Below are 23849 nucleotides of genomic sequence, written 5' to 3' on the forward strand. Positions count from 1 at the left end.
CGTTCCGATCACTTTTTAGATGAGAAATTCATATGTTTTTCTAAGAAACTTATATGGTCGTATTTGTTTTCGAGCATCTCAATTTTTTTGTTTAGCAGGTGTTTTATGCGAAACGAAACAACCACAGGAACCATTTTATAGAGCTAGAAGAAAGTAGGGGATGGGGCGATGGAGAGAAGGAGATGGAGTGAGGCATGCGCACAGCATCCAGCTTCAGCAGCGAGCACCTGAACCTTGTCCGGTCAATAGGAGCAGTACGCCTAAAGGTAGGCAAACCCCCAAGCACACAAACGCATCGTGTTTTCGGCAGGTAAAACGGCAATGGAACAGCAAAGACGTTGGCAGTGAATGTGATGGACTGTTTCAATTGGTCAGGAAATTGAATGTCACTTTAAACGGTGAACCTGTAGTAAACCGTACCGATTTCTTCTCATACGCGCGCACACACGCACGCACACACGCACGCACCCCCGTGTATTCTCTTCTCTCTCTCTTCTTTGCACGATCCGCCCGGCCGTCCAACCGTTGCCAACCATCAGTGTTCCGTTTGCAACGATGCAAATCCAGAGCAATATACAGAGCGTCAACTCGATCTTCGGTTGCAACTCGTCCGGCCACAGCGGCATCAACCAGCTCGGCGGTGTGTACGTGAATGGGCGACCGTTGCCGGACTCGACGCGGCAGAAGATAGTCGAGCTGGCGCATTCCGGTGCCCGACCGTGCGACATCTCCCGCATACTGCAGGTGTCGAACGGGTGCGTCAGCAAGATACTGGGCCGGTACTACGAGACGGGCTCGATCAAACCGCGGGCAATCGGGGGTAGCAAGCCGCGGGTCGCCACCGCTGCCGTAGTGTCCAAGATCGCAGAGTACAAAGCGGAATGTCCGAGCATCTTCGCGTGGGAGATACGCGACCGTCTGCTGTCGGAGGGCACCTGCAACAACGATAACATACCGAGCGTGAGTGGTGGTGTGCGCGGGCACGGTGCAGATGGCGCGCTCTAACCTCGTATTCTCCATCCCCCAAGGTATCTTCCATCAACCGTGTGCTGAGAAATTTGGCCTCCAACAAGGAAACGTCGTCGCAAAGCAATGAGACGGTGTACGAGAAGATAAAGCTGTTCAACAACACCAGCGGACACTGGACCTGGTGTCAGAACATTGGCAGCGGTCAGTTCAACTTTTCCTCCCATCCCATCCCGCACCTCTCACTGAAAACCTCCACCGAGCAACCATCGAAGCCAGGTATAGCTAGCAAGTGTCTGCACCTCCAGATGCAGATCTACTAACCGTATCACTGTTTCCATCGCTACTCGCACACAACGGCAGCAAACTGCTGTCTGGAGGAGATGAGTGACAAGTACTCGTCCGAGGATGACGAAGATTCCGAGCTGCGGTTGAAGCTGAAGCGCAAGCTGCAACGCAACCGCACCTCGTTCACGAACGAGCAGATCGAGAACTTGGAACGAGGTAACGAGCATGCCACGCCAACATCTTGCCGGTGGTGTTTGGGGCGTTATGCGCCGGGGCGTGCGTGCACATTCCCTGTGGCTGACATTCCTTTTTTTTGCTTCTCGTCCGACTTCGTCTTGCATTTCAAGCAGAATTCGAGCGCACCCACTATCCGGACGTGTTTGCCCGGGAACGGTTGTCCGAGCGGATCCAGCTGCCGGAAGCACGCATACAGGTAATTCTACCGTACCATGCTGTTCTGGTGCGGTATCTCAGGTAATGCAGGTAATATTGCAATCCTTTTCGGACAACCGATTGATAACCGATAGCGTCTTATTGAGTGTGTACGAGTTCGTTATTAAGTCACTGAGGTAAGTCAATGAGTGACCTAAGAATGAAGCAGATGCTCCAGTTGCGGTGACTTCAATACATAGAGAGAAGACCTCCAGAGCCCTTCAGAATATAGCGCCGATTAATAACTGATGGAACAGCTCGGAGTGTGTACGAATTCGTTACTAAGTCACTGAGTGACCTAAGAAGGTTTGGTATGAAGCAGATGCTCAAATTAAGGCGACTTAAACAGATATAGAGAGAGGACCTCCAGAGCCTTTCAGACTACAGCAAAGTGACTCATTATGGATCGAACTCCGTTGGATATTGTTGAGTTCCAAGGTAAAGTACTAATCAAAATAAATAAAAGCTTTCCTGAGCAGAGATATCAACGCAACTGAAGATCACGCAGAGGGCATCTCAACTGTCTAGAACGGAACGAGCTGGGAGAAAGATATGAAGTCACCTTTTTTGTCCCTGTTTGGATATCTTCTTCATCAAGGTAACAATATCAGAAGATTACCTAACTCTTAGATATATAACTAAAACCAATAATAACTAAAACTTCGGCAAGTGGATTAGAAAGTGCAGTTGTTACTTCATTGATAGTGATATTCAAGACCGATGACAGCTAGCTATTATGGTACAAGTAATAAACGGCATAAAGATGCTATCGGGGCGCCCTCTCCGTACCGGATGTCATGACATGACAATGCGTTGTAAAGGATGTATTCAAGACATTCAAAAACTGTTGCTCACTTTTGCCACCGGAGATGTCATCTTTGACAGTTACAGTACATGTTGGGACATTTGTTTAGTGTACTTTCATAATGGTTGTAGAGTTTAAAAGGTGTTTGAGGTATCTCTGGATATATCTTTGCCGTTTCGAGATGGACGTTTCGGACATTTGGGAGGATTTCCTTGTTTTGACAGATGTCAAACATTGACAAGTTTGACAGTCGGAAAATAAAACTCTACTGGGCAAATCGCTCTCAGTTTATGTCGTCTGTATCAATTAAAAACGCATTGAGAATGACTGTTTCCAGATGCCTCTTACATCACATATTTCTACCACCTCAGGAAATTCCATCCCGCAACGCAGGGAAGAACTCAAAAGTATTGACCACAGCAACGCACACGTTGCGACCACCATGCGGGCCGCCATCCTGGCTGGCCGCCGCCTTTATAACGTTGCACGGCGAAGTGTGGCGGCCGCAATCTGTGTGTTGATTTATTAGTCTAGACCTCACTGCACTGCAACTACTTCTCTGCGAAACGGCGAATCTCTCGGGCGGTTTCGCGCGAAGGGATTTGGTGTTATTTTTTCTCCCCCCTGCGTTGGGTTTTCCGTTTCTCAGTTATATTAATATCTTGGCCCTTCCCACGCTGCTCCCCATCCACCTCACCATTTGCCACCTACACATACACACTCGTGCATTCCCGTACGGGGCACCCCATCCCCCTCGCCGCACTACGGAGCGGCATCGTCCATTTGCCACTCATTCTCTCGCTCTCGCTCTCGCGCTCTCGTTCCCCAATTCCTCACAAACAAACACCAAACTACCCTCTTCCCTCACCAACCCCCCAACCCCAATAGTGATTTACCCCTGGTTTACATCCCCAGCATCCTAACCACTCATCAGGCGCGGTGAAGCAAACGAAGAAAAACCGTTTCGCCCTCGCTCCCATCGACCCTTTCCCCCACCCCCCTCACCCCCAACAAACCCACCCGTCCGTCAGCCGTCCGGTTTCCTCTCGGCCGGTGCATCAAACAGTACGCCGTAGCGCAGGGAGTCGCACGCTCAGTACGAAAAACGTTACGCACCGCAAACCAGCAGTAGGTGCAGTTGAGCCGCGCTGCCACGAACAGGACCCTCCGTGAGAGGACGCGCGAGAGTGTCGTGTGTATGCCGAAGCGAACGTCCGCGACGTCGACGCGAGCCACCGCCGAGCGACCGTACGGACGGGTTTGTGGCTAGCAGGGCGAACACCGAATGCAGTTGCATGCGTCGCTTCCGGAGGACGGAGGCGCGATCCCCGACACAGCGCGCACCACGCGTCAACGAACCAAGTTGCCAGGCGGCGGACGGGTGGCGGCTGCCCCAAACCTAGTGCGGGGGAACTGAACCTAGTTGTTATTGTTATTGTTCGGTGACGGCGGCGCTGACCAGTGTGGACGCGGCGAGGGAGCGCGGGTGTGTGCGTGTGATCGGTACGTCTGCGACTACTCCACCGCAGGTGCACAGTCCAGTGTTTAGTGAAGAAGGAAACAGGAAAAACACAGCCCGAGGACGGGGCGATTTCGGTAGTAATCGAGCGCGACGGAAGGGCTGACCTCGCACCGTATTTTTCCGTCCCACCCTTCCCCCTTCCCACGCTCCCCCTACCTCTGCTTTCACACTCCCACACACACACATCAACTCGTCCTTTTTCCGAAGGGTGGTCATAAGTGTCTTCAGAGTGCGCTCGGACTGCCTAACCCTAAGCCTGTGTGCGTGTGTGTGGCTGTGTAACGATAACTGTGTTTATGTGTGTGTGTAAGGTTTTGTTGGAACTCGGTCTCGGAAGTTATGCCGGCGTAGATGTAGCTAAGCCGACCTAGTGTGGTGCGCTCTCCCCCTCTCCTCCCCCACCACCACCACCACCCAACCCCCGTCGATTCTTCCAACGCGCTGCGGCAGTCCCGCGGGGATCTCTGGGCAGTGGCAGAGTGCCTCCGGTGCAAGTTCCTGTCAGTTTGCCGGCCATACACCCATCACCAAACAACTGCACACAATCAACGCTCGGTGACAGTATGCCGGAACAGTAACCGCTCCCCGACCACCGTGTGCGTGTGTGTCCTTCGCGTTTTTTTCCTTTTTTTCTTGATTGGTTGTTTTCGTCGGTGTTTCGTCGGTGACCTCGGCGTTTCGCCCCCCCCCCCCCCCCACCCCGAGCAGCCAAAGTTCGCAGACAACGCGGCGTAACACTGTGCGATCCGTCTGGCAGGTTTTTCGCTCGCTAGTCTCCCCCCGCTAGTACACCCCCTCGTGAAACCCGCGTTCTTACGTTTGTGTGTGTGTGTGGTGTGTGTCTATGTGTCCTTGCATCGGCGAGACCCGAACCGAGAGGAGCAAAAATCCACGCAGCGCCAGCCTGCCGACCGATCGAACGAGGCCGCCGCCGCCGCAGCAGCCGCTGTACGACGCCCGTCCCCGTCCATGTCCTGGCTGCGGGATCTCCAGCGGACACGGTGCATCCTCGCCAGGCGTACGAACCAACCGACGTACGGTTACCGTCACGTGCCACCCGGCTGTGCGTCCCGTCTGCCGCGGGTCGCCCCATACGCTGCCAGCACGGCGTCTGACCTGGCGCTAGTGCACCGGGGCCAGTTTGCTGCCGCCGGGCTGCTGGATGCAGCCGGAGTGCCGCCCGGCTACGAACCCGACCCCGTCACCGCTAGTCCCGCTATGCACAGGTAAAGCAGCTCCGCTGGTAGAATATCCGTGAGGTATCTCGAGGGGGGTGGAGGACTTTGGTGGCCCCTTTGGAGACGACTCCGATGGGAAGCGAGTGCGGTGCAAAGTGGTTGGGTGGCTTAGCACCCACTCGATGCCCATATTTACGTGCAGTGTTCGAAGGGAACCGAAAAGGGGGATGGGGGGGGGGGGGGTCGAGGGAGTCAAAATCGCCATGGGCGAACATCCGGACATCAAGTAATGCCGCAGCGTCCAGAAGAGAAATCTTCAATTCTGATGCTGTGTGCGTGTGTGTGTGTGTCTGGTGTTGCGAGGGTGCATGTTTTTAAGAACCCCCCCCCCCCCCTCCCCCTTCGTTCGTCCACCCGCTCAAAAACCCCGCTTCCAGCTCTTCCTATTTTTGGGGAGCATCCCGAGGGGGAGGGGGTTGTAAAAGTGCCAATGCTTGGAGAGCTGAGCAACGTTCAAAAACCGAAAATCTCCACTATAGTTACAGTTCAATAATGTTTGTTTTTTTGGGGTGGCGAGGAGAGGAGATGGGGGGGATGTTGGGGTGTATTGCGATGTGTCCGTCCTTGCGGGATGGTGTGTGCGCAAGCGTGCGCTCCCATTTGGTGGCACGTGTGTACATCATGTGCACCCTGTGTGTGTGTGTGTGTGTGTGTGTGTGTGTGTGTGTGTCCCTCGCTGTGTGCGTGCCTTACCGATGTATTGTTGTTGGAGGCTTCGACTGTGCAATACACGCGGCCACGATGCTCGGTGCTGCAGATGCATTTACGTCTCTCTCTCTCTCTTTCTCATTTTTTGGGCACTTTCTCTCTCGCTCTCGCTCCGTCTTGAAGATTGCGTGCAGTTATTTTGCACTGTTCTGGTTACGAAACCCGCCGTCAGCCGGCCGATCAGTGATGTTATTCTTATTTTTTCCACCCCCTCCCCCCTCCTTTTCCCACCTTATCCACCCAGTCTGGTGTTTTAACATGTTGGAACATTTGTTTACCGTAGTGTGTTGCCCCTTTTTTTGCTCTTTGCTCACAAACAACAACAGAAGAAAATCTGCTCCGACCCACAATCGCCCGGTTGCTTTGTAGTTTGGCCCGTGTCTTTCAAGCTTGGCGGTGCTTCTTTTTTTTGCCCACTCATGCGTTTGCCTCCATGTGTGTGTGTGTGTGTGTGGGGGGGTTTTTTGTCTTTGAACAAAATTGTTCTTTGGCGTTGCATCTCGCTTGCACGCGGTGTCGCTGCCACAATACGCCGCGGAACACGTTTCTGCATTCCGTTGCACACCAACAAAAGCTCTCTCTCTCTCTCTCTCTCTATCGCTCTCTCTATTTATCTCTCTTTCACTATTCGTCCGTCTCGCTTGCACCTTTTTTTCACGCACTTTTTCCTGCAGTGGGTGCAGATTTTGCTTCTCATTTGGCCTCCCCCCCCCCCCCAAGTTGGTGGGGGAGGTGATGAGAATAGAATGATGAGGTGAGGCAAGCCACCCAGAGGGTGGGTTACTGTTAAGGAAAAGTCGAAAAACAGCCAATGTAGCCTCCCCCCCCACACACACACAGACACCGAGCTCTGCGTAAAAAAACGGTGGAGAAAATGCACCCCAGGAGAGGGAGGGGGAGGCCTGTTGCAGTGTCCGGTGGTGGAAAACTGCAGCAATATTTTTCCTTGACATCGCCCCATCATCGCAACGCAACCCTTGTAAGGGTTGCGCGATGGCGAGTGAAGGAGAGCAAGAAAAAAAAAGAGGGTAGGGGGGGGGGGGGAGAAAATGTAACATCGCAACGAAGGAAACCGGCAAACGGGGGAGGAGGGGGGTGTGCGGGGTTCGCGAAAAATCTATCGTTCGACTGACCGGCGCGCGCCTTTGCCCTTTTTAACTCGAACCGGGTCCGATATACACCCGTTCGGCTGCGGTGTCCCGGGTTTTGAATTCCGGGTGTCATCTGGTGTTTTTGCGCGCGATGCTACGATCGCTGCAAACATGCATCCCTCCCCCCCGTCTCCTTCACGCGCCCCCTGTACGTGGTTCGATCGAGGAACAGCCTGGGAGGTGACTATTTTCGTCCAAACGCGCGTTCAATGCTACCTTCTTGACTTTTGTTGTTGTTTTCCTGCATCCCCCATCCAGGGTGGAGGTGTGTTTTTTTTTACACCCCTCCCCCAGGAAGATTCGTGGAAGATGCAGCGCACAACGTGCAGCCGCGTACGCGTCCGTTCGGCGAGCGAATCAGCTGATTGTGGGCCGTTCGCTCCCATGATCATATCAGAAGAGGAATGGACCAGCGGGGGGGAGGGAGGAGGCAAGGGAGGGAGGGGAGGGGTAGCAAACCGTGAGAGAAACCCGTTTTTTCACCGTCCTTGTTATCCGCTACCTTTTCCTACTATTTTTACGAAGAAACCCGAAAATAGACACTCAACAGTGTGTCGCGCTGCGAAAAGGTGTTTCTTCAAACCGGGGAGGGGGCAATGAAGGGGTGCAAGGGGGTGGGGGGGGGGGGGGGGGGGGTTTGTATGTAAGTGGTTCGATGCGGGGCAGTTTGCGCCATGCATCAACACTCATAACTGCGTCCTCACACAGCGCCATCGTTGATTTATAGCGGAGACCCTAAAATCACTTTACCTCAGTACACTCTGGGAGGTACCTTTTACCTCGGGTTTTAGGCACTTACAATCGGCCTGGTTGAGATGGGCATGCTTTAGCGAACTTCGTACTGCCCTGTAACGCGTGTTCTTGCGCCAGGGAATTCCCTGGCAGTGGAAAACACTCGCACATTCATTGACATTCCACAACCTGGCCGGACTTGCATCCGCCGGTGGATTGTGTTTCGGTGGACCCGGCGGTACTACCGGATCGGTGTGCCGGCGTTTTTTTTCTGTTGTTGGCGCGACTTCCGGTAGGCCGGATCAACGTTGTACGCTTCCATTCAGGCGCCATCACTTGGCAAAGTGCTCCAACACCGGCGGCTTTGGCCACGACGACCGGTTGGCAACATTCCTACAGGTCGGCTGTTTCTCGGTCGCAACCGCAAAGGGTTGTCGGTGGTTGCCGCAGGGCGGGAAGGAGAAAGGGTCACGCTAGAGGGGGAGGAGGGGGAGGAGGGGGGGAGCGGGAGAGAAAGGAGACGATGGAAACGCACAGCCCGGGTGGGGTGTGCGGCTAATGTCATTGTCTGGTGCACGTACGGCCTCGAAGCCGATGCCAAAGGTCGCCAGACTTTGGTAAACGGTGCGCCGCACACCGCACACGAGACGTTTTTGGCGGGCTTTCAGCGACCCCGTAAGCGACCCCACAGGCAGGCGATTCCTTCCCATGAATGGAAAGGAAACAGCTAGGGATGCGGGGAAGCTGGCGGGGGCGGGGCGGAGAGGGCGGGAAAGCGGAGTTGATTCATCGCGAAAGTTTGTGCGCTGCGGTTGGCTTTCGGTGGTGCGAGCGCATCTCACGTGCAGATGGCGCTAGCGTTGTTGAGGAGACGCGCACAGCCGCTTACGGCCGACCGTTACGCATGCCGATGCTGTGAAGGTGCGAAATTGATGTGAATTGTAGCATGGATCAGGTTACCAACAGCTTTAAGCAATGTTGGCAATTCTTCAAGACTATAAAAAACAAACAATACTGCAGCCTGTGAGAATGAATCTTATCTGTTGCAATTTGTTTGTACTTTGAAGAAATCTGCTGCACGGCATACATATAATGTCTGACAAGCCAATGTTCGATGTTCGTACGGCCAAGCAGAGGCGTAGCGACGTAATAAGAAGGTAAGGATTAATAAATCCTTGAGCTCTCCTCCTGAGTAGTCTCCTGAGGGTTGTGAGCCCGCGCAGCGATTGAAGGGTTTTTGGTGGCATTATTATGTGTGCAATATGATTGTAAGCCTCATATTGAAGATGGATATAAAAGCATTGTACGTAAAAAGGGGATGAAGAGGCGACACACAGCCGAACAGGTATAATGTTATGTGAAGGTAAATTTATGACACTATGAGCAGCAAGTTTCTGATTAAAAACGATAAAGCTTAGTGCTTTTTTAGAATAAACTCCCAAATTTATGCAATTATCTTAACAAAACTGTCCGCTTTAAATGCACTATTTTTTAAAGATTGATATGATAAAGAATATGGTCGTGAAGCTAAATTTAAGATAGTTTAGGGAATGTTTCCTAGGTAAATTGAAGCAATTTAGTATTTTTGAGAAAAATCGCCTAAATGTATGCATTTATCTTTACAAAACTTCCTTTTTAAATCAAGGGTTTTAGAAGATTGATTAAAAAAGATCGCCAATTGACATTTTAAACCTCCCATCACTTAATTTGCGCCACTGTTTGACTGTTTTCTTCCAGAACCGCCACGATGGACTCGAAAGCAACGATCAACAAGGGCAATTTTCTCTCGCAGGTAAGTTACCGGTGTGTGTGTGGTGCGTGAATAGCAAACGTGTGCGTGAATGAACACAGTTTTGACAGCGCCTCGCAGCCAGTCCAACTAGCAGCGAACCTCGCCTCAAAATCACACCATCCCATCCATCCAAAAATCGATCGTGCTGTTTCCCTTTTCTACTCTTCCCGTCACTCACGCCCAAGAAAAACCCGGTACATTCGACGTCTTTCTTTCAGCATACGGCAGCGGGATCAAAATTTTACCGCGAAACATTAGCGCAAGCAAAACTCGCTCTAATTCGGTGTATCTCGGCATCTCCTCATTGGCGTACCGAAATTCGAATGACAAACTCCCTGCTACCCTGTGCCGAATGGAACGGAAGGTGTGCAGTGACCTGGTGACCGGGGCGGGCTCTCACTTCCGTTTAACGTTTTCCGCTGGGCTTGCTGCATGCTGCACGTTTGCTTCCGCTGCATGGCGTTAACCTGCGTTTCTGTTGTTGTTCCGGGGCCCTGCTTATGTTTGTACTGCTGGGAAGGAAAGGAAATCTTGAGCCTGTGAAGGACTTTTGGCGAAATGCGTGAACAATGGCGTTCGATCGAGGTGTTTAGGGGCAGCTGTAACGGGGAAGAAGGTGTTTTGCAACGCAAACGAGATTAATGTAACAATCGCTAAGGACTTTTAGTGTCGCTTGTTTCGTGTCAAGAGTTTCCCAGTAGGGGCCGGTAACAAAGGTATTATTTATTTTTGCACTCAGATGGCCTCAAGCAGACGCATTGCGAGGACAACACATTGTCGGTAGATTACACCAGAAGAGTAAGAACCAGTGTGAACTACAATTGATGATAATTAGCTTCCGATAGGCACGAAAGCGATTAAAATCTTTAGAGAAAGGTAATTAGCTTAGCCAATTTACACCGTGCTATTTTGGTGTTTGTATGCAGCGCAACGAGACAAGTTTAGGGGAACTATGGATATTTATCAATTTATTTCAAAACTATAACATAGAGTCCTCTTGAACTGAACTGAAACTGTTGAACTGATAATAAGACTTAAAAACTTAGCTTTAATACCCACTTGGCCATTACAAAGGGTTCTTAATAAGTACTGATTGCATATATTTAGGGGTTATATGTAAAGTAAAGAGTTATACAGATTCTTTCAAATTTATATTGAAGTAGTTAGTTAAATTTTTGCATTTTTTTGCACACTTAACCCGTAAGCATGATGCCGAACACTTAGTCGTACATGTTATTCCTGTCTGATTTTTTTTTGTTTAATTCACATGTTTTAATGGTCTTTACCTTTATTTGGGGTACTTATTATTATGTTGTGCAAAAGGTAAAGATGTACCGTCAACCTTCGTGGGGTTATTAAGGGGCAAAAAGGGGATAAAGAATCAAAAATTAGTTTAAAAAGATAAAAATAATCCAAGCGATTAGATAAATAGTTATTTTGTTGCGAATTGCATGCTTTTAGGCGATTTCGATTGATAACAGAGCACTTCGACGTCACCAACGGAAAATATTCGAATATAATGATACTGTATGTAAAATTTACTACCTATATAACTTTTAAAAGAGATGTAGAATCGCTTATTATATTTTAAAAACTCTGAAAAGAAGAGAACCGAAAGACAGTAAAAAAAAAAGGCTTCGTTGTTGTACCTCATTTAATACATTTTCTAACACCACCCAACATCATTACGCACTAATTCGGGCAGTTTAGGTGGCAAATTGACCTCCCTATTTTCCAACCCCCTTCCTTTCCCCTTCCTGCTTTCCATCCCGGTGCGCATTAATCGCTTCCAGGCCGCAATTGTGCACGCGCTCCAACGCTAACCAAATTGTTATGCTGCAATTGCTGCAATTAGGTGTACTCGTGCAAGCAAATCCGTACCATCCCGTGCCCAAAATTTGGCCTCCTCCCATCCCACTCCCTCCCTGTACGTTTGCGTGTGTTTATATAAATGAGTTTGCTTCATGTTTGTGGTGTTCCGTTCCTTACTGTTTGTAGTTGTTTTGGTTTGCTGTTTGGGGATTTTTACGTAGGCACCGCTCTGCACGGGTGTAATTTAACAATCCATTTCTCACCTTGTTCTTTCCCTTGTTTTCTCACCTTCTGCCTGCGCGGTCCGAACACATCCACGCAGCAGGAAGATTTCCATCCCTTCATCGAAGCGCTACTGCCGTACGTCAAATCCTTCAGCTACACCTGGTTCAACCTGCAGGCGGCAAAGCGACGTTACCTCAAGAAGCACGAGAAAAAGATGACCCACAACGAGGAGAACAAGTGCAAACGAGACTTTCAGGTAATGAGTGGGATAATGTAGGCACTTTTGCTGACCGGCAGTCGGTAGACAGCTCGGTACAGCTTGGCGTATCGGGCACGAAATGGGTCCTTCGAGGGCGGTTTGCAGCACTCCATATGGTCGCCGGCTGATTTTTCCTGCAGCTCCGTGGGGACGCAAGCTCGAAACGCCTACCGTCAGCCCATTCACCTTCACAAACCGAGCCCCGCAGGGGTGGCGTCGAAAGTGTTTCATGTTACCGACGCCTCGGAGGCAAGTTTCGGGCCAACTTTTAGATGATAGATACGGCCGTACCTAATAGATAGTATTAACGATGTTGATGATGTGGATGATAGACACTTTATTTGTCAAAAGTCGAGTGGCCTAACTTCGTTACCACACACACACACACACTCACACCCGGCCCAACCAACGGGCTCAAAATAAAGACATACCCATTTGCGCTTGTACTCGGCTTGTTGTCCGAATTCGTACGTTCCACCAGCGCCTACAGATGCCTCGGAGATCTGGAGGGTTTTTGTTTGCCATACACATTCGGAACGTATCAATGATAGCGCCAATTATTCAATTTATCTTCCTTTTTCCCTTCGGAGGCGTCGCCACTGCCTGAAGGAAAGTTTGGCCGGCGCGTTGGCCGGGAACTGCCAAGCAGACAGTGACGTAACCGGAGCGCCCCTTCGGGAGCGATGGGCTCGGGTTACTCCGTCAATCGTCCCCCGCGATACCGCTACGGGCGATTTGCTATTTTGCAACAGAAGTTAAACACCGGCAGGCTTTAACCGGGGGTGGTGGAGCGGTAGCCCGGCAAAGCAAACACCGAAACAGGGGTATCACGCGTCCCTTTTAACCGGCTGTTGTGCCGATGCTGGTGCGATTTTATTCACCCGCTCACTTGAGTTTTGCTTTAATTGTATTACCGTTCTAGCTTCCCGACGCAGGGAACGCGCCAGACCCAAAACACTGTAAAACCCATCACCGGCTCGGCAAAACGGGGCTGATTTATGGAGGTTCCCCGTCTGCTGCTCGGTGATGTCCCTTTGATGTTGTGATGCGGCGCTGATGCGCTGCGGCCTAATTGCTTTATTAGCGACGCGATGCAGCGACTAAGTAAATAACATTCCCTTGTGAGTGTGGGCGCGAGCGTTAAAACGCGCTGGAAAAGCATTTATTTTCCAATTACCGCTGGATGAAAGGCAATTTGCATGCTTTTAGGCGTTCGGGCTGGGCTGTGTGCCGGAACTGGAACGGATGACTTCTGGGGCCTTGGGAGGCTACTACTGCGCCGATGCCAAAACGCAGACCGACACTGCAGAGCAGGAAGGATATATGCATCGAAAGCAGGGAAGAAGAGCGAAGATGATGACAGATTCTTGGTAATACTTTTCTACTGCTGCTGCTTGCGCTTTGGCAGAACCCGTCATTTGTCACCTTCGGTTGCGTTGGATGCTGCGTAGCGCCCGATCGATAGCGGCACGAACACGCACGTTGCCTCCGGGCAGTACAATTATCAATGCCAAACCCGAATGCTAAACGGTACACCCATCCCCAGGGACTGTGCCCGGGCAACGTGCAATGAAAGGAAGCCACAATAACCGCTAATCATCGAATAATGTTGTGCGTACTGCCTAGATGCAGGCGCGTAATCCCTTCAATCAATAACACGCTGTTCGTGTGGGAGGGGGAGTTTTTTCGGTATGCCTTTTTTTTGTGTGTGCTCCCTGGAGGCTGGATTAGGCCGTGCTAATCGGCTTGCGACCAGTCGGCAGGGGGATGGTCGGTGTGTTGGTTGCGTGTAACACGAAGCCCCTGCAATCGTTGCAGTTGGGAATGCGCACGGTGGGAACAAGCTGCACCGGAATTAACGGTGACATTCGAGCAGGAAGTATCGCACACTACTACTACTGCCAGTGCAGCCCACAAAGTACCGGTGATACCCGCCCAGTATTGGAGACGACAGAGCTAGAAGTTGGTCCTTTCTTTCCCCCCGTTATGATTATATTTAACACCAACGAGGGACATCTTTTTCCAATAGTAGATCTCAACAATATCTCTCTCGTTTTGCTAGTTGTTTCATGTACAAAAAAAAAAAAACTATAATGAAATTAGAAAAGCTTTCCCTTTTGAAGAATATGAAATCAAAAAAACACGTTTAGCAACGGAATAGCGAGAGATGGGATTTTTTCAAACTAAAAATTGATTAAACATCCCTGACTCTGATCATCTGTGGTTGTTCATTTGTGAGAAAAGAGTGCTTGAATGCTACCCGCCGCAATGTATGCAATCACTTTCTTAATGGCATTTTTCATATAATAAAAAGTAGAATCATACGACAGTGTATACCCAGAGAAGGTGCTTTTTCATTGTTCCAAGCAGTACTGTACTTTAAGACTTACATATAAGCCTTTTTTCTTAATTAAAAAGTTGAATGATGTGTGTTGCATATCTGTAGGCGCACGTACTGCTATTTAAATTGACCAAATAATACATCCTTTTCATAACCCCTCGGTATCTTGAGGTTGATTTTAATTCAGATGGATAAGTATTTATATATCGCACACACATATAAGGGTTTGATTAACCGTGGAAAATAGGTAACCGACATGCGGCGACTTGCTAATCGTCGTTTTAAGATAATTTATAATAAAGAATAACTTAACCAACTGTCGTTTTAGTATAATTTCATGAGTAATAATTTATAATTTAATACAAACAACGTTAAATAGGAAAAAAGGAAGATTAAATTTCGTATTTATAACGTGTAGTAATCTTAATAAGAGGATGTTGTCCAACGCATTACATAACTTTAGGCGCTCGAAAACGATTTTCCTTATTTGTTTCCTTTGTAAGCTCGTTCTTCCTACATTTTTCTCTGCCTTCTTCAGACAAACCAATGAAATAATCCGTTCCGCACCGTTTGTTTCTTGCAGAACGAAAATCCGGAAACGAAACAGAAATGGGCCGCTCGGCTGCTGGGCAAGCTGCGCAAGGACATCACCCATGACAGCCGGGAAAACTTTGTGCACTGCATTTCGAAGAAGAAAACCTCCATGTGCATCCTGTCGAACCCGGACCAGAAGGGCAAGATGCGACGGATAGATTGTCTGCGCCAGGCGGATAAGGTATGGCAGGGAGGGTGGGGTGGTTTGGGGGGTTATGTTTCCACACGCAACTGTTCGCTTCTGTTTTCCCGGCTTCCGGCAGGTTTGGCGGCTCGATCTGGTGATGGTGATCCTGTTCAAGGCGATACCGCTCGAAAGCACCGACGGCGAACGGTTGGAAAAGGCGTGCTTCTGTACCAGCCCGAGCCTCTGCATCAATCCGTACCACATTCAAGTATTAATCAAGGAGCTCGACCTCTACCTGGCCAACTTTATCAAGTGTAAGTTGTTGTCACCACCCTCGCAGGGGGGAAGAATATCACCCCCCCCAACAGAAAAAAAAACAATTGAACCTCCCACCAAACCAGCGCTGCTTAAAAGGTTCGAGCAGCGAGGAAAAACACGGTTTGGCCGTGCTTGCCGCACTTCGCGCATCCTTTCATCTGTTGGGGCGCATCCCGAAGCTAATGGCCGCCCGTCGTCTACCATCGCCCGTCTGTGATGTTTGCCGCTCGGTCCGGTGGTTCGATGCCGAAACCGGGCGGTTCCCGGACGCTTTTTTCACGTTCGCTCGGTTGTTGTTGCCGTTGCCCACTCATTTCACTCCACACCGTCGGATAAGGAGACCTTAAAAGCTAACAAAAACAACAACTAATGCTCACCCACAAGAAACACCACACCACCCCCCTTCACCCCCGTTGGGTTCATCAAGGTTTCGCTAGCGCAGTAGCCGGCCGTTGGCAATTCTTTTAAGATATCGACACTATGTTTAGATGATTTGACAGAAACATTTCCTCAATTTGGCGCAGGGAGCCCTTTTCCGGGGGCTCTTACACACACACATACATACGCTCCCTTTCCCGTTCCAATAGGAACCGTTTTTATCATGCGCCGCCCGTGTGGAAGGCGATTATTACAAAGGCCTGATCGCCGCCAGACCGCCAATCGATCGATAGGCATCGGAAGAGTGGCTGCGCATGTGTGCATGTAGCCACGATCACTACAGCGCGGACGCACGCGCGCTCCATCGCTTCTTCTCTTGTTCCTTCTTCCCTTTATTTCTTTCTTTTCTCCGTCTTTTGATCGTGTTTTTGCGGCTTTTAAAAATCAATTAACTATCGCTCCTGTCGCTCCTTTCCACACCGTATTGTGTATGTATGCGGATATGTTATGCTGTTGTTTTATGTTGCGGCCCTCCGATCTCTCCACGTACGTTTCGCGCTTATGCTACAACAACCCCCCCCTCACCGATGTCTTAATATTTATTTTCGCTTCTCCACTTTGTTGGTATTTCGCCCGTCTTCGGCGAGCGCTTCGTTGCAGGCCCCGCCGTTCGGGGTGTGAAGGGGCGCCCGGGTGGGTGTGTGTGTGTGCGCGCGAGGACAGAGAAGAGTGCCGGCATCTGGACAGTCGGGATGTTAAGTGATTTGAGGTTAATAAAAAAAACAAAGAGCAAAAATACCGACGGCCAATAATCATCCCCCTGCAGCATGTGGATGGGGGTGTAGATGGTGGTGGTGGTGAGGAGGCAGAATCGGCATCACTTTCACTGAGCGTGCGATCAAGACAAATAGAGCCGTTTTTCGGATCGGTTTCAGAAAAGTTTTTCCGCCACCTATCTTCGTGCATAATCCATTTTGAAGGGTTGATCGTGTATGGGCGGGGGTGAGTAACTGGGAGGGTTTTCAACAGAGGGAAGCGGAAAGCTATACGCGAAAACAAACTAACACACAGCGAGAAAAAAATGCCCAAAACTACCCGACCATCTTCATTTCGATTCGCACGGGGGAGGTGGGGGGGTTGTTTTTTCATCCCCTTCCCCTTACTCTTTGTTGCAGCCCTCCACCACGAGCATCCCGAAACACTACGGTGGAAGACGGAGGGAGAATGAACCATCTTTTGTTGAAAACGGCGGAAACGGTCCGGATCCGATGCGGCCGTGCCGGAATATCAAACCTAATGAACCGCGGAAAATATGCTCCCCTCTAATCAAGAAAATCACACACACACACCCCGAGAACGGTGGAAATTGTCGGTGAATGGTATGGCAACAATAAAAGGGTCAAATTGGCAAGCGGCAATACGTTTTTCGTGTTGTGCAAGTGTGAGCAAAAGTGCATTTCACTAGCGAAAAGTAAAGAACATGGCATTGCGTTACAGGCTTGCAACGTCAAACTATTTGATTTATGCCACTCGGTTCAAGAGTTAACATTACTTATTAAACTCGAACTCGATACGAGGCTGCCTTATTTGTAATAAGATTTGATTCTGCGATTGTCGCGTGGGGTGGTAGCACGCTTAAGTTTACATTATTAAAATCGCCCCTAAATGCAGGCTAAACGCCTCTCGTTTACCTTCTTTTAGTGTTTTTGAATGCATTATTCATTTTAATGTCCTCTTTTTGCCATTGAAGTTGAGATGTGTTCTGTTTGTTACCTTCTTTATTAACCAAATAGAGTGCTAGAAAGAGTCTTTTCCAATTTTTCAAGAAGAATTAATTTTACTGTGTTAGCCTAAATGTATGCAATCTCGGGTAATAGTTTCTTTCCGTCGATCGTTTTAATCGAGGGGAGATATCTCCATCCGCATTCACAGACGCTGACTGGGGACAGAGTAAATTCTGATTCATCTTTTCGCCTCCGAATGAGTAGCTCCATCCATGGTGTCTGCGTAGCGTATATTAATACACATTTTCCTATCATACTTTTACTCATACACTTTTTTAGCTACTGTTGATAAACTTTCCTTCATTTAATCATAAGGAAAACACAGTTGAAACATGATCAAAACTTGGCTCATTTGTTCGAAAAGTCTAAAAACAAGGATCAAAATCAAAACACCCTTATTTGGGTGACATTTCGTGTCACCCATATTTTGGGTGACAGGGTAAAAGATATGGATAAGGTGAGAAAAAACACACAATAACCTTGCTAATATTTTTTCTAGTCGTCTTAAAGTATGCAACAGTAGATAGAAAACGTGCTTAGTAACGTCACACAGACGATTGTCAGCCCACATTCCGATTCCGCATGACTCCGGTGCTAGAAAATAGGAAACAAGCATACACCAATTATGGTGCTGGGTGCCACATTAATCGTAATTATCTCCCGCACGCCGAACCCAACCCCCATTCTGCTCTCAACTCCACGCGAAGAAAACAATGTGCCAATGTTCTAATTGATTGGAGTGTGTAGCGGTGGTATGCTGTGTGCGGCGATAAACACGAATTGTTTTGCCATTAAAACAGTCCCCGTGGCAAAGGGGGAAAGCCAAATCCCCGGGAACGGCCGGAATTCGGCCAAAAGGTGCACCGTCATGCGGTTGAATGGCTCTTCTGCTGGTGCCGTTTGCGCTGCGCGTCGCTGCAACATTGCAACAGCCATTAGCCGTTCGGTGCGCGGCGGGTTGCGAAATTTGACCGACTCATCCTCGGTGTCTTTCTTCGCCCCGTGAGCGCAAAATAAAACCACATCCAAACACACACATACGGACGCAACCACTTCAAACACGTCCCCGGGGCACCAAACAATGCTGTGTGTTTGTTGTTGCGGCACTAAGTGCTGCTTCACATTTAGGACCACGCCCGCCGGTCCGAAGGATATACGTGGCGGTTGACGGTTTTATTTTTGTATTATTTCCACTCCGCTCGCTGCACACACCGGCAACGAAACACAAGGGCACAAGCGGGTACGCAAGGACCGAGGGAGGACACTGCACACTTCACCGACACCTGACACACTCCCCGGAAGGATTCTGTTTGTCTAAAAAGAGTTTTTTCTTTCCATTTCTTTTTCGGTTTCTCGCTGGTGGTGCGGTATCGTGATGCCGTTCCCGGTCCGGGCGGCGGGCACCGTGCAGGCTTCAGGTAAGCAGCGTCCAGACAAGCAACGTCCTAATCCGCTCCGCTAATTCCTCGGCGTACGGAGCTGAGCGGATTAGGGTCGGCTCGCAGCTCACAGGAGCAAGATGTTAGGGGCGTGCATGATACCGTTTTAGCTTAATTACAGACGCGTTGAAGAGAGTGACGTCCGGTGCGGGTTTTAGCACATGAAAAGCAAACATAAAATCCGCAGAAGCACCGGAAGCCCGTCGCAAAATCAGTCACGAAGGGAAACTAGTTAGAAACGTCACCTTCATTCTCTCGGGGGAAATTAAGTTTTTGTGCGTTCATAATTCCAATAAAATAATAACTTGTCGCTAAGGGAACGGTAACGCTTGCGGCTAATTAAAACCGCCACCGGACAGTACGCTTGACAGCAGTCAGGTGCACAAGAACTAACCACCGACTGCGGTTCGCTTTGGTTTACTTCGCAGCGATGAGGAAAATCAGGGTGAAAAATCGCACAACAGCTCGCGCAAATTTTCCAAAACCACCGCGAGCAGCAAGGTGTTCAGCTACGACTTTATCGCACCGACCGGTGTATTCACCTCGTCCGAGCTGTGGAGCATTACGCAGGGTAGGTTACGCTCACATATAGCAGGAACCTTCCCGCTACTAACTACCGAAACCGCTGTGATACTGTTGACTATCTGTGCACACATGCAAACGAGCATAGCGAAACATTTGTGGGGTCAAATTGTGGGGTTCTCTTTCCAGGCGCTCCTTCTTTATCTTTCACAGGTTGCACCACCGCTGGTCGCTTGGACATCGCCTCTTTCGGTCTTGGGTCACTTGCAAACTTTCTAACGTATGGTTTTGTCTTTTTGTTTCACTGCTTGCCGCTTGCTCGTTGGAGGAGTTCTGGAGGACGCACTTCCAACCCGGCGATGACTTTATGGAGGGCGACTTAGACGACGATCCGACGGGCGGAGAATTGCAATGGAATTCTTCGATCGCAGTCGATTTTTCTGTTTGTCAATGCAACACACAACACACTGGTCAGTTAATAAAATATGTTGTATCTCGATGCTACTCCACAAGAACTTTGAATTTCTCGAAGACTTTGTGGACAACCTGCCGAAAAACCCCGCTCAGAAAGAAAGGAACCGTTCGGATGTGTGTTTCCTTCATTTATATCACACATTCACACTCACACACACACTCACATAATCACACACACACTCGTGCACACGTGAATGAAAACACTAAACACGTATCCGTTTTGGATGTTTTGTTTTTTTGGAGAAAGGAATAAGGTTAATAATATTTCGTTTTTTTTTCCTGTTTCCGATTGATCGAATGCTTAGCCGGGCCCGGTAACGGTGGCTGTGTAACAAATTGGTGTGAAGCATTATACATAGAGGTGAGTGGGCGACGGTTCGCTGCTGGCAAAAAAAGACGTAACAGCCTACACAACTAAAAAAAAACCTCGTTGGTGCGTTGGGATGGGTGAACAAGATGGGGGGGGAGGGGGTGGTGGGGAGGGTGAGGTCTAGACATCGACACACAGTTTCTTGGGTAACACACGGAACACCGGGCGACTATTAGCAGGGGGTTGTTGAGGGGGAGGAGGGGTGGTGAAAGTGGAGGGGAAGATGCATTCTTACCTGAACAACCCCTTCCCCGGTTTTCCTTACCACGCATCGCCGTTTTATCATCCTTACTGAATGATTGTATCCGGGAAGCTGCGGCCGTCCCAACGCTAGAACTGGGACTCGCACGCACAAAAGGAAACCATACCGGGTCGGGGGGTAAAACTCCCCCTTCCCCCCGGGATTGGGAAAAAAAAACCACGGTGTAAGAAGCAGTGGCTAAGGGAGGGGGGAAAAAAAACGCCGACAAGAGTTGAGAAAATTAATCAACCTCCCCAGGAGCTGGCAGGGTGGGCCACCCCCTAATCCTTCTTTTGATATCGAAATTAATTTCTGCACGAGACGAGAGCGCACGGCCACACCTTAGCGGTCCGCTTTCGCCACTAGAAACCCACCACAGCACAGAAGGATATTGCAAGCAATGTGGGAGAAAGAAACGGGAAGGAAGGGCGGAAGGGAGAAGGAAAAACCCCTCGAAAATCGGCTTACAAGATGCGGCGGGTGGTGGGCCCGTGTTAGCCCACCGGGAATCGAACGGGAGATGGCTTTTCATTATAATTGTTTGATATACTTTATAATCCCGTCGCGTTTGGATGGGGGGAGGGATGGCGCGGAAGCACATTTCCCTCCCGGGAATATCCCGGGACCGGGGGCGGGAACGGGGGGAGGGAGGGTGGAAGGACGTGCGGGTAGAGGGATGATCCTATTACATGCTGCCCGTCCGGATCGTTTCACATCAATGGCTAACAGTCACATTCAATAAACGCGATCGGAAGATGCGCGTCATAGTTTAATATACATTTATAATATTTACGGAGTTTTTTTGCATTTTTTGCAGTTTTCTCTGCTGTTCCCACAGCTAGCTGTCTCCTTTTCATCGCTCTCGTAGTATGTGTCACTACCAACAAAAACGGGGTTGTGTAGGGCGCAAAAGGGTTGATAGAGTCGGTTGAAGGATGAAAGCATGGAAAGCGTATGGTAATGTTTGGGTTTTTGTCTATCTCGATTTGCCTGTAAGGCTGGCTGCGGGAAGATCCTGGTCACGGCACCACCAACAAATGCAACTGACAGTAGTAAGTATGATGGGAGGGGGTGCGGGGTGGGGGAGGGGGGAGTCTTTTGTTTTGAGGATCATTGTAAGCGAAACACGTACTTGAGATCAAGGACATACTTTCTCTCTCTCTCTCTCTCTCTCTTTCTCTCTCTCTCCCTACCTCTCTCTTTCTCGCTATCTCTCTTCCCTTTTTGCGGGTTCACTGTTGGGGTGTTTTACCGCCGGTCGGCTGCATTTGGATCGGGCTCGTCTTCGGACCGGCCAGTGCCAGTGCCTGGGCCGCGTACGGTGGTAGCGGTGACGGGCTCTGGCTGGAGCTGGCGGGCGAACAGAGCCGTGGCCGCCGCAGCTCGTACGGTTCCCGGTCGTCCGCACCGTCGTCCGGTCGGAGCAGCGACTCGACGTCGAACTGGCGCTTGCGGGAGAAGCTCTCCATCGTGTTGCGCATGATGATGGCCGCGGCCGTTGTTTGATGATGGTGGTGATGGTGATGGTGATGGTGTTGATGTTGATGATGGTGCTGATGGAGATGCTGCTGCTGCTGCTGCTGGTGATGATGGTGCAGGAGGGCGGCGGCTTGATGCTGGTGGTGTAGATGATGATCGACCGGATCGCCGAGCCCGACCAGCGCCAGCTTGCTGGCCGACGGTGCCGACGGTGGTGGTACGCCTCCCATCGCGCCCCCGCCACCCCCTCCGCCGCCGCCACCGACGGCGGCGGCGGCCGCGGCGGCGGTGCTGGAGCTGGCGGCGGCGGCTGCGGCGGCCGCTGCTGCTGCCGCCGCGGCCGCCGCTGCCGCCGCCGAGGTGGCCGTCGCCGATGCGGTCGAACCCGGACCAAGGTAGAGCGCCGGGTTGGCCAGTACCGGGTGCGGTGGCAGTACGGTCGCCGCCGACGGGGGCTGCGCCGGCGGGCCCTGCTGGGCGGGGGCGTGGGGCGGTGAGTTGATCGCGGGAAAGAACTGGCGCGGGCTGCTGTTGTCGTAGATGTCGTCGTCGGACGTCAGACCCATGTGGCGGCGCACCTTCCGCTGCGCCTTTCGCCGCCGGAAGTCCCCCTTGAGGAAGTCCTCCACGTTCGCCGGATGCACCGCCCAGTAGTGGCCCTTGCCGTGGGCGCTCCGGCCCGCCTTGATGAAGCAGTCGTTCAGCGAAAGGTTGTGGCGGATGGAGTTCCGCCAGCCCGGGCCGCGGCTCCGGAAGTACGAGTAGTTGTCCAGGATGTGCTGGTAGATGTCGGACAGGACGAGCTTCTTCTCCGGCGAGCTGAGGATCGCGATCGCTATCAGCCCGATGTAGCTGTACTGTGGCTTTGGGGCCTGCGAGGAAAGTTTGCTGGCGTCGGCAAGCAGCGCACTGCCGGCCGCGGCTGCCGCTGCCGCCGCCGCCGCCGTCGTCGCCGCATCGACCGGGTTCGGGGGCAGCGATGGTTTGAAGAACCGGGACAGCGTCCGGGTGTCCGCCACAAAGTTACCGTAGTTGAAGAACTGGTTCGAGCGAAAGCGCTCCACCATCGCGTAGTTGTACAGCTGGAGACTGTACTGGTCGAACTGCACCAGGTCCGCACACACGTTCAACATGTTGCCGCCCGTTTTTGGGGGGGTTTGAGGAGGCTGAGTTCCCAACAAAAAAACGCGCTTTTGAATGTTTTGTTTGCCTGCCAGGGACCTTCACGACGCAACACTGCCGTGTAACACCACCAGTCCCTATTGCGTTGCTGCCTTGAGTTGCTTTGATTGTCGTCTGCTTTGATAACGCGTCCCGGTGCACTGGCACTGAAGCACCACTGTGAACCAAACACCCAGCCCTGTACACACTGCACTGCACTGTGGAACAGCTCGATCACGAACAGCGAACGCGTCACACTCCGCACCGTACGCAGGATACGCGCGATCTAACACAACCCCCGGGACGACGGTCGCTGTGGCCCCGTGTTCGCTGTGCTCGGGCATATTTTTTCATGTGCCCCTCGGGAAGGGGACGGGGGGGGGGGGGGGGTGGCCGGGCCAAGGCGAAAACAAACAACGAACAGCGAGTAGAGGCAACAACAACATTACGGTCGAAGCAAAACAACAGCAACAACAGCACACAAAACACGAGAAAAACAACAAACCAATGAACGCTGCCAAACAGCTCCCAGAACTGCACAAACAGCACTAGCTCTCTCGCTCTGGTTCGCGCCCTCTCGCTCGCGCACCATTTTCCTTTGCGTAGACATGGACGCAATATTTCTCGTGCTCGCTTGCTTCCTCGTTCGTTCTACCTTTTTCTCTCTCTCTCTCTCTTTCTTTCTCTCAAA

At 50.8% G+C, this 23849-nt stretch overlaps 3 protein-coding genes across 3 annotated transcripts; 2 read left to right on the forward strand and 1 right to left on the reverse strand.

Moving 5' to 3' along the window:
• The first annotated feature begins 353 nt into the window (after window positions 1–353).
• Window positions 354–1732, forward strand: LOC128712259 (paired box protein Pax-6). The gene is made up of 5 exons (XM_053807191.1): window positions 354–370; window positions 540–960; window positions 1029–1245; window positions 1330–1470; window positions 1602–1732. Exons 1-5 carry the CDS (start codon window positions 354–356, stop codon window positions 1730–1732), a joined length of 927 nt encoding a protein of 308 aa, XP_053663166.1.
• LOC128712370 (nuclear factor 1 C-type) lies at window positions 1732–21421 on the forward strand. The gene is made up of 8 exons (XM_053807298.1): window positions 1732–1737; window positions 4911–5239; window positions 9580–9634; window positions 11769–11927; window positions 14855–15046; window positions 15129–15313; window positions 19340–19482; window positions 21387–21421. Exons 1-8 carry the CDS (start codon window positions 1732–1734, stop codon window positions 21419–21421), a joined length of 1104 nt encoding a protein of 367 aa, XP_053663273.1.
• A 329-nt stretch (window positions 21422–21750) lies between these two features.
• LOC128712842 (forkhead box protein B2) lies at window positions 21751–23130 on the reverse strand. Its single transcript, XM_053807715.1, has one exon. It carries the CDS (start codon window positions 23128–23130, stop codon window positions 21751–21753), a length of 1380 nt encoding a protein of 459 aa, XP_053663690.1.
• Window positions 23131–23849: the final 719 nt, after the last annotated feature.

The sequence above is a fragment of the Anopheles marshallii genome, chromosome X (genome assembly GCF_943734725.1).
Source record: "Anopheles marshallii chromosome X, idAnoMarsDA_429_01, whole genome shotgun sequence".
Classification (NCBI taxonomy): Eukaryota; Metazoa; Arthropoda; class Insecta; order Diptera; family Culicidae; genus Anopheles; species Anopheles marshallii.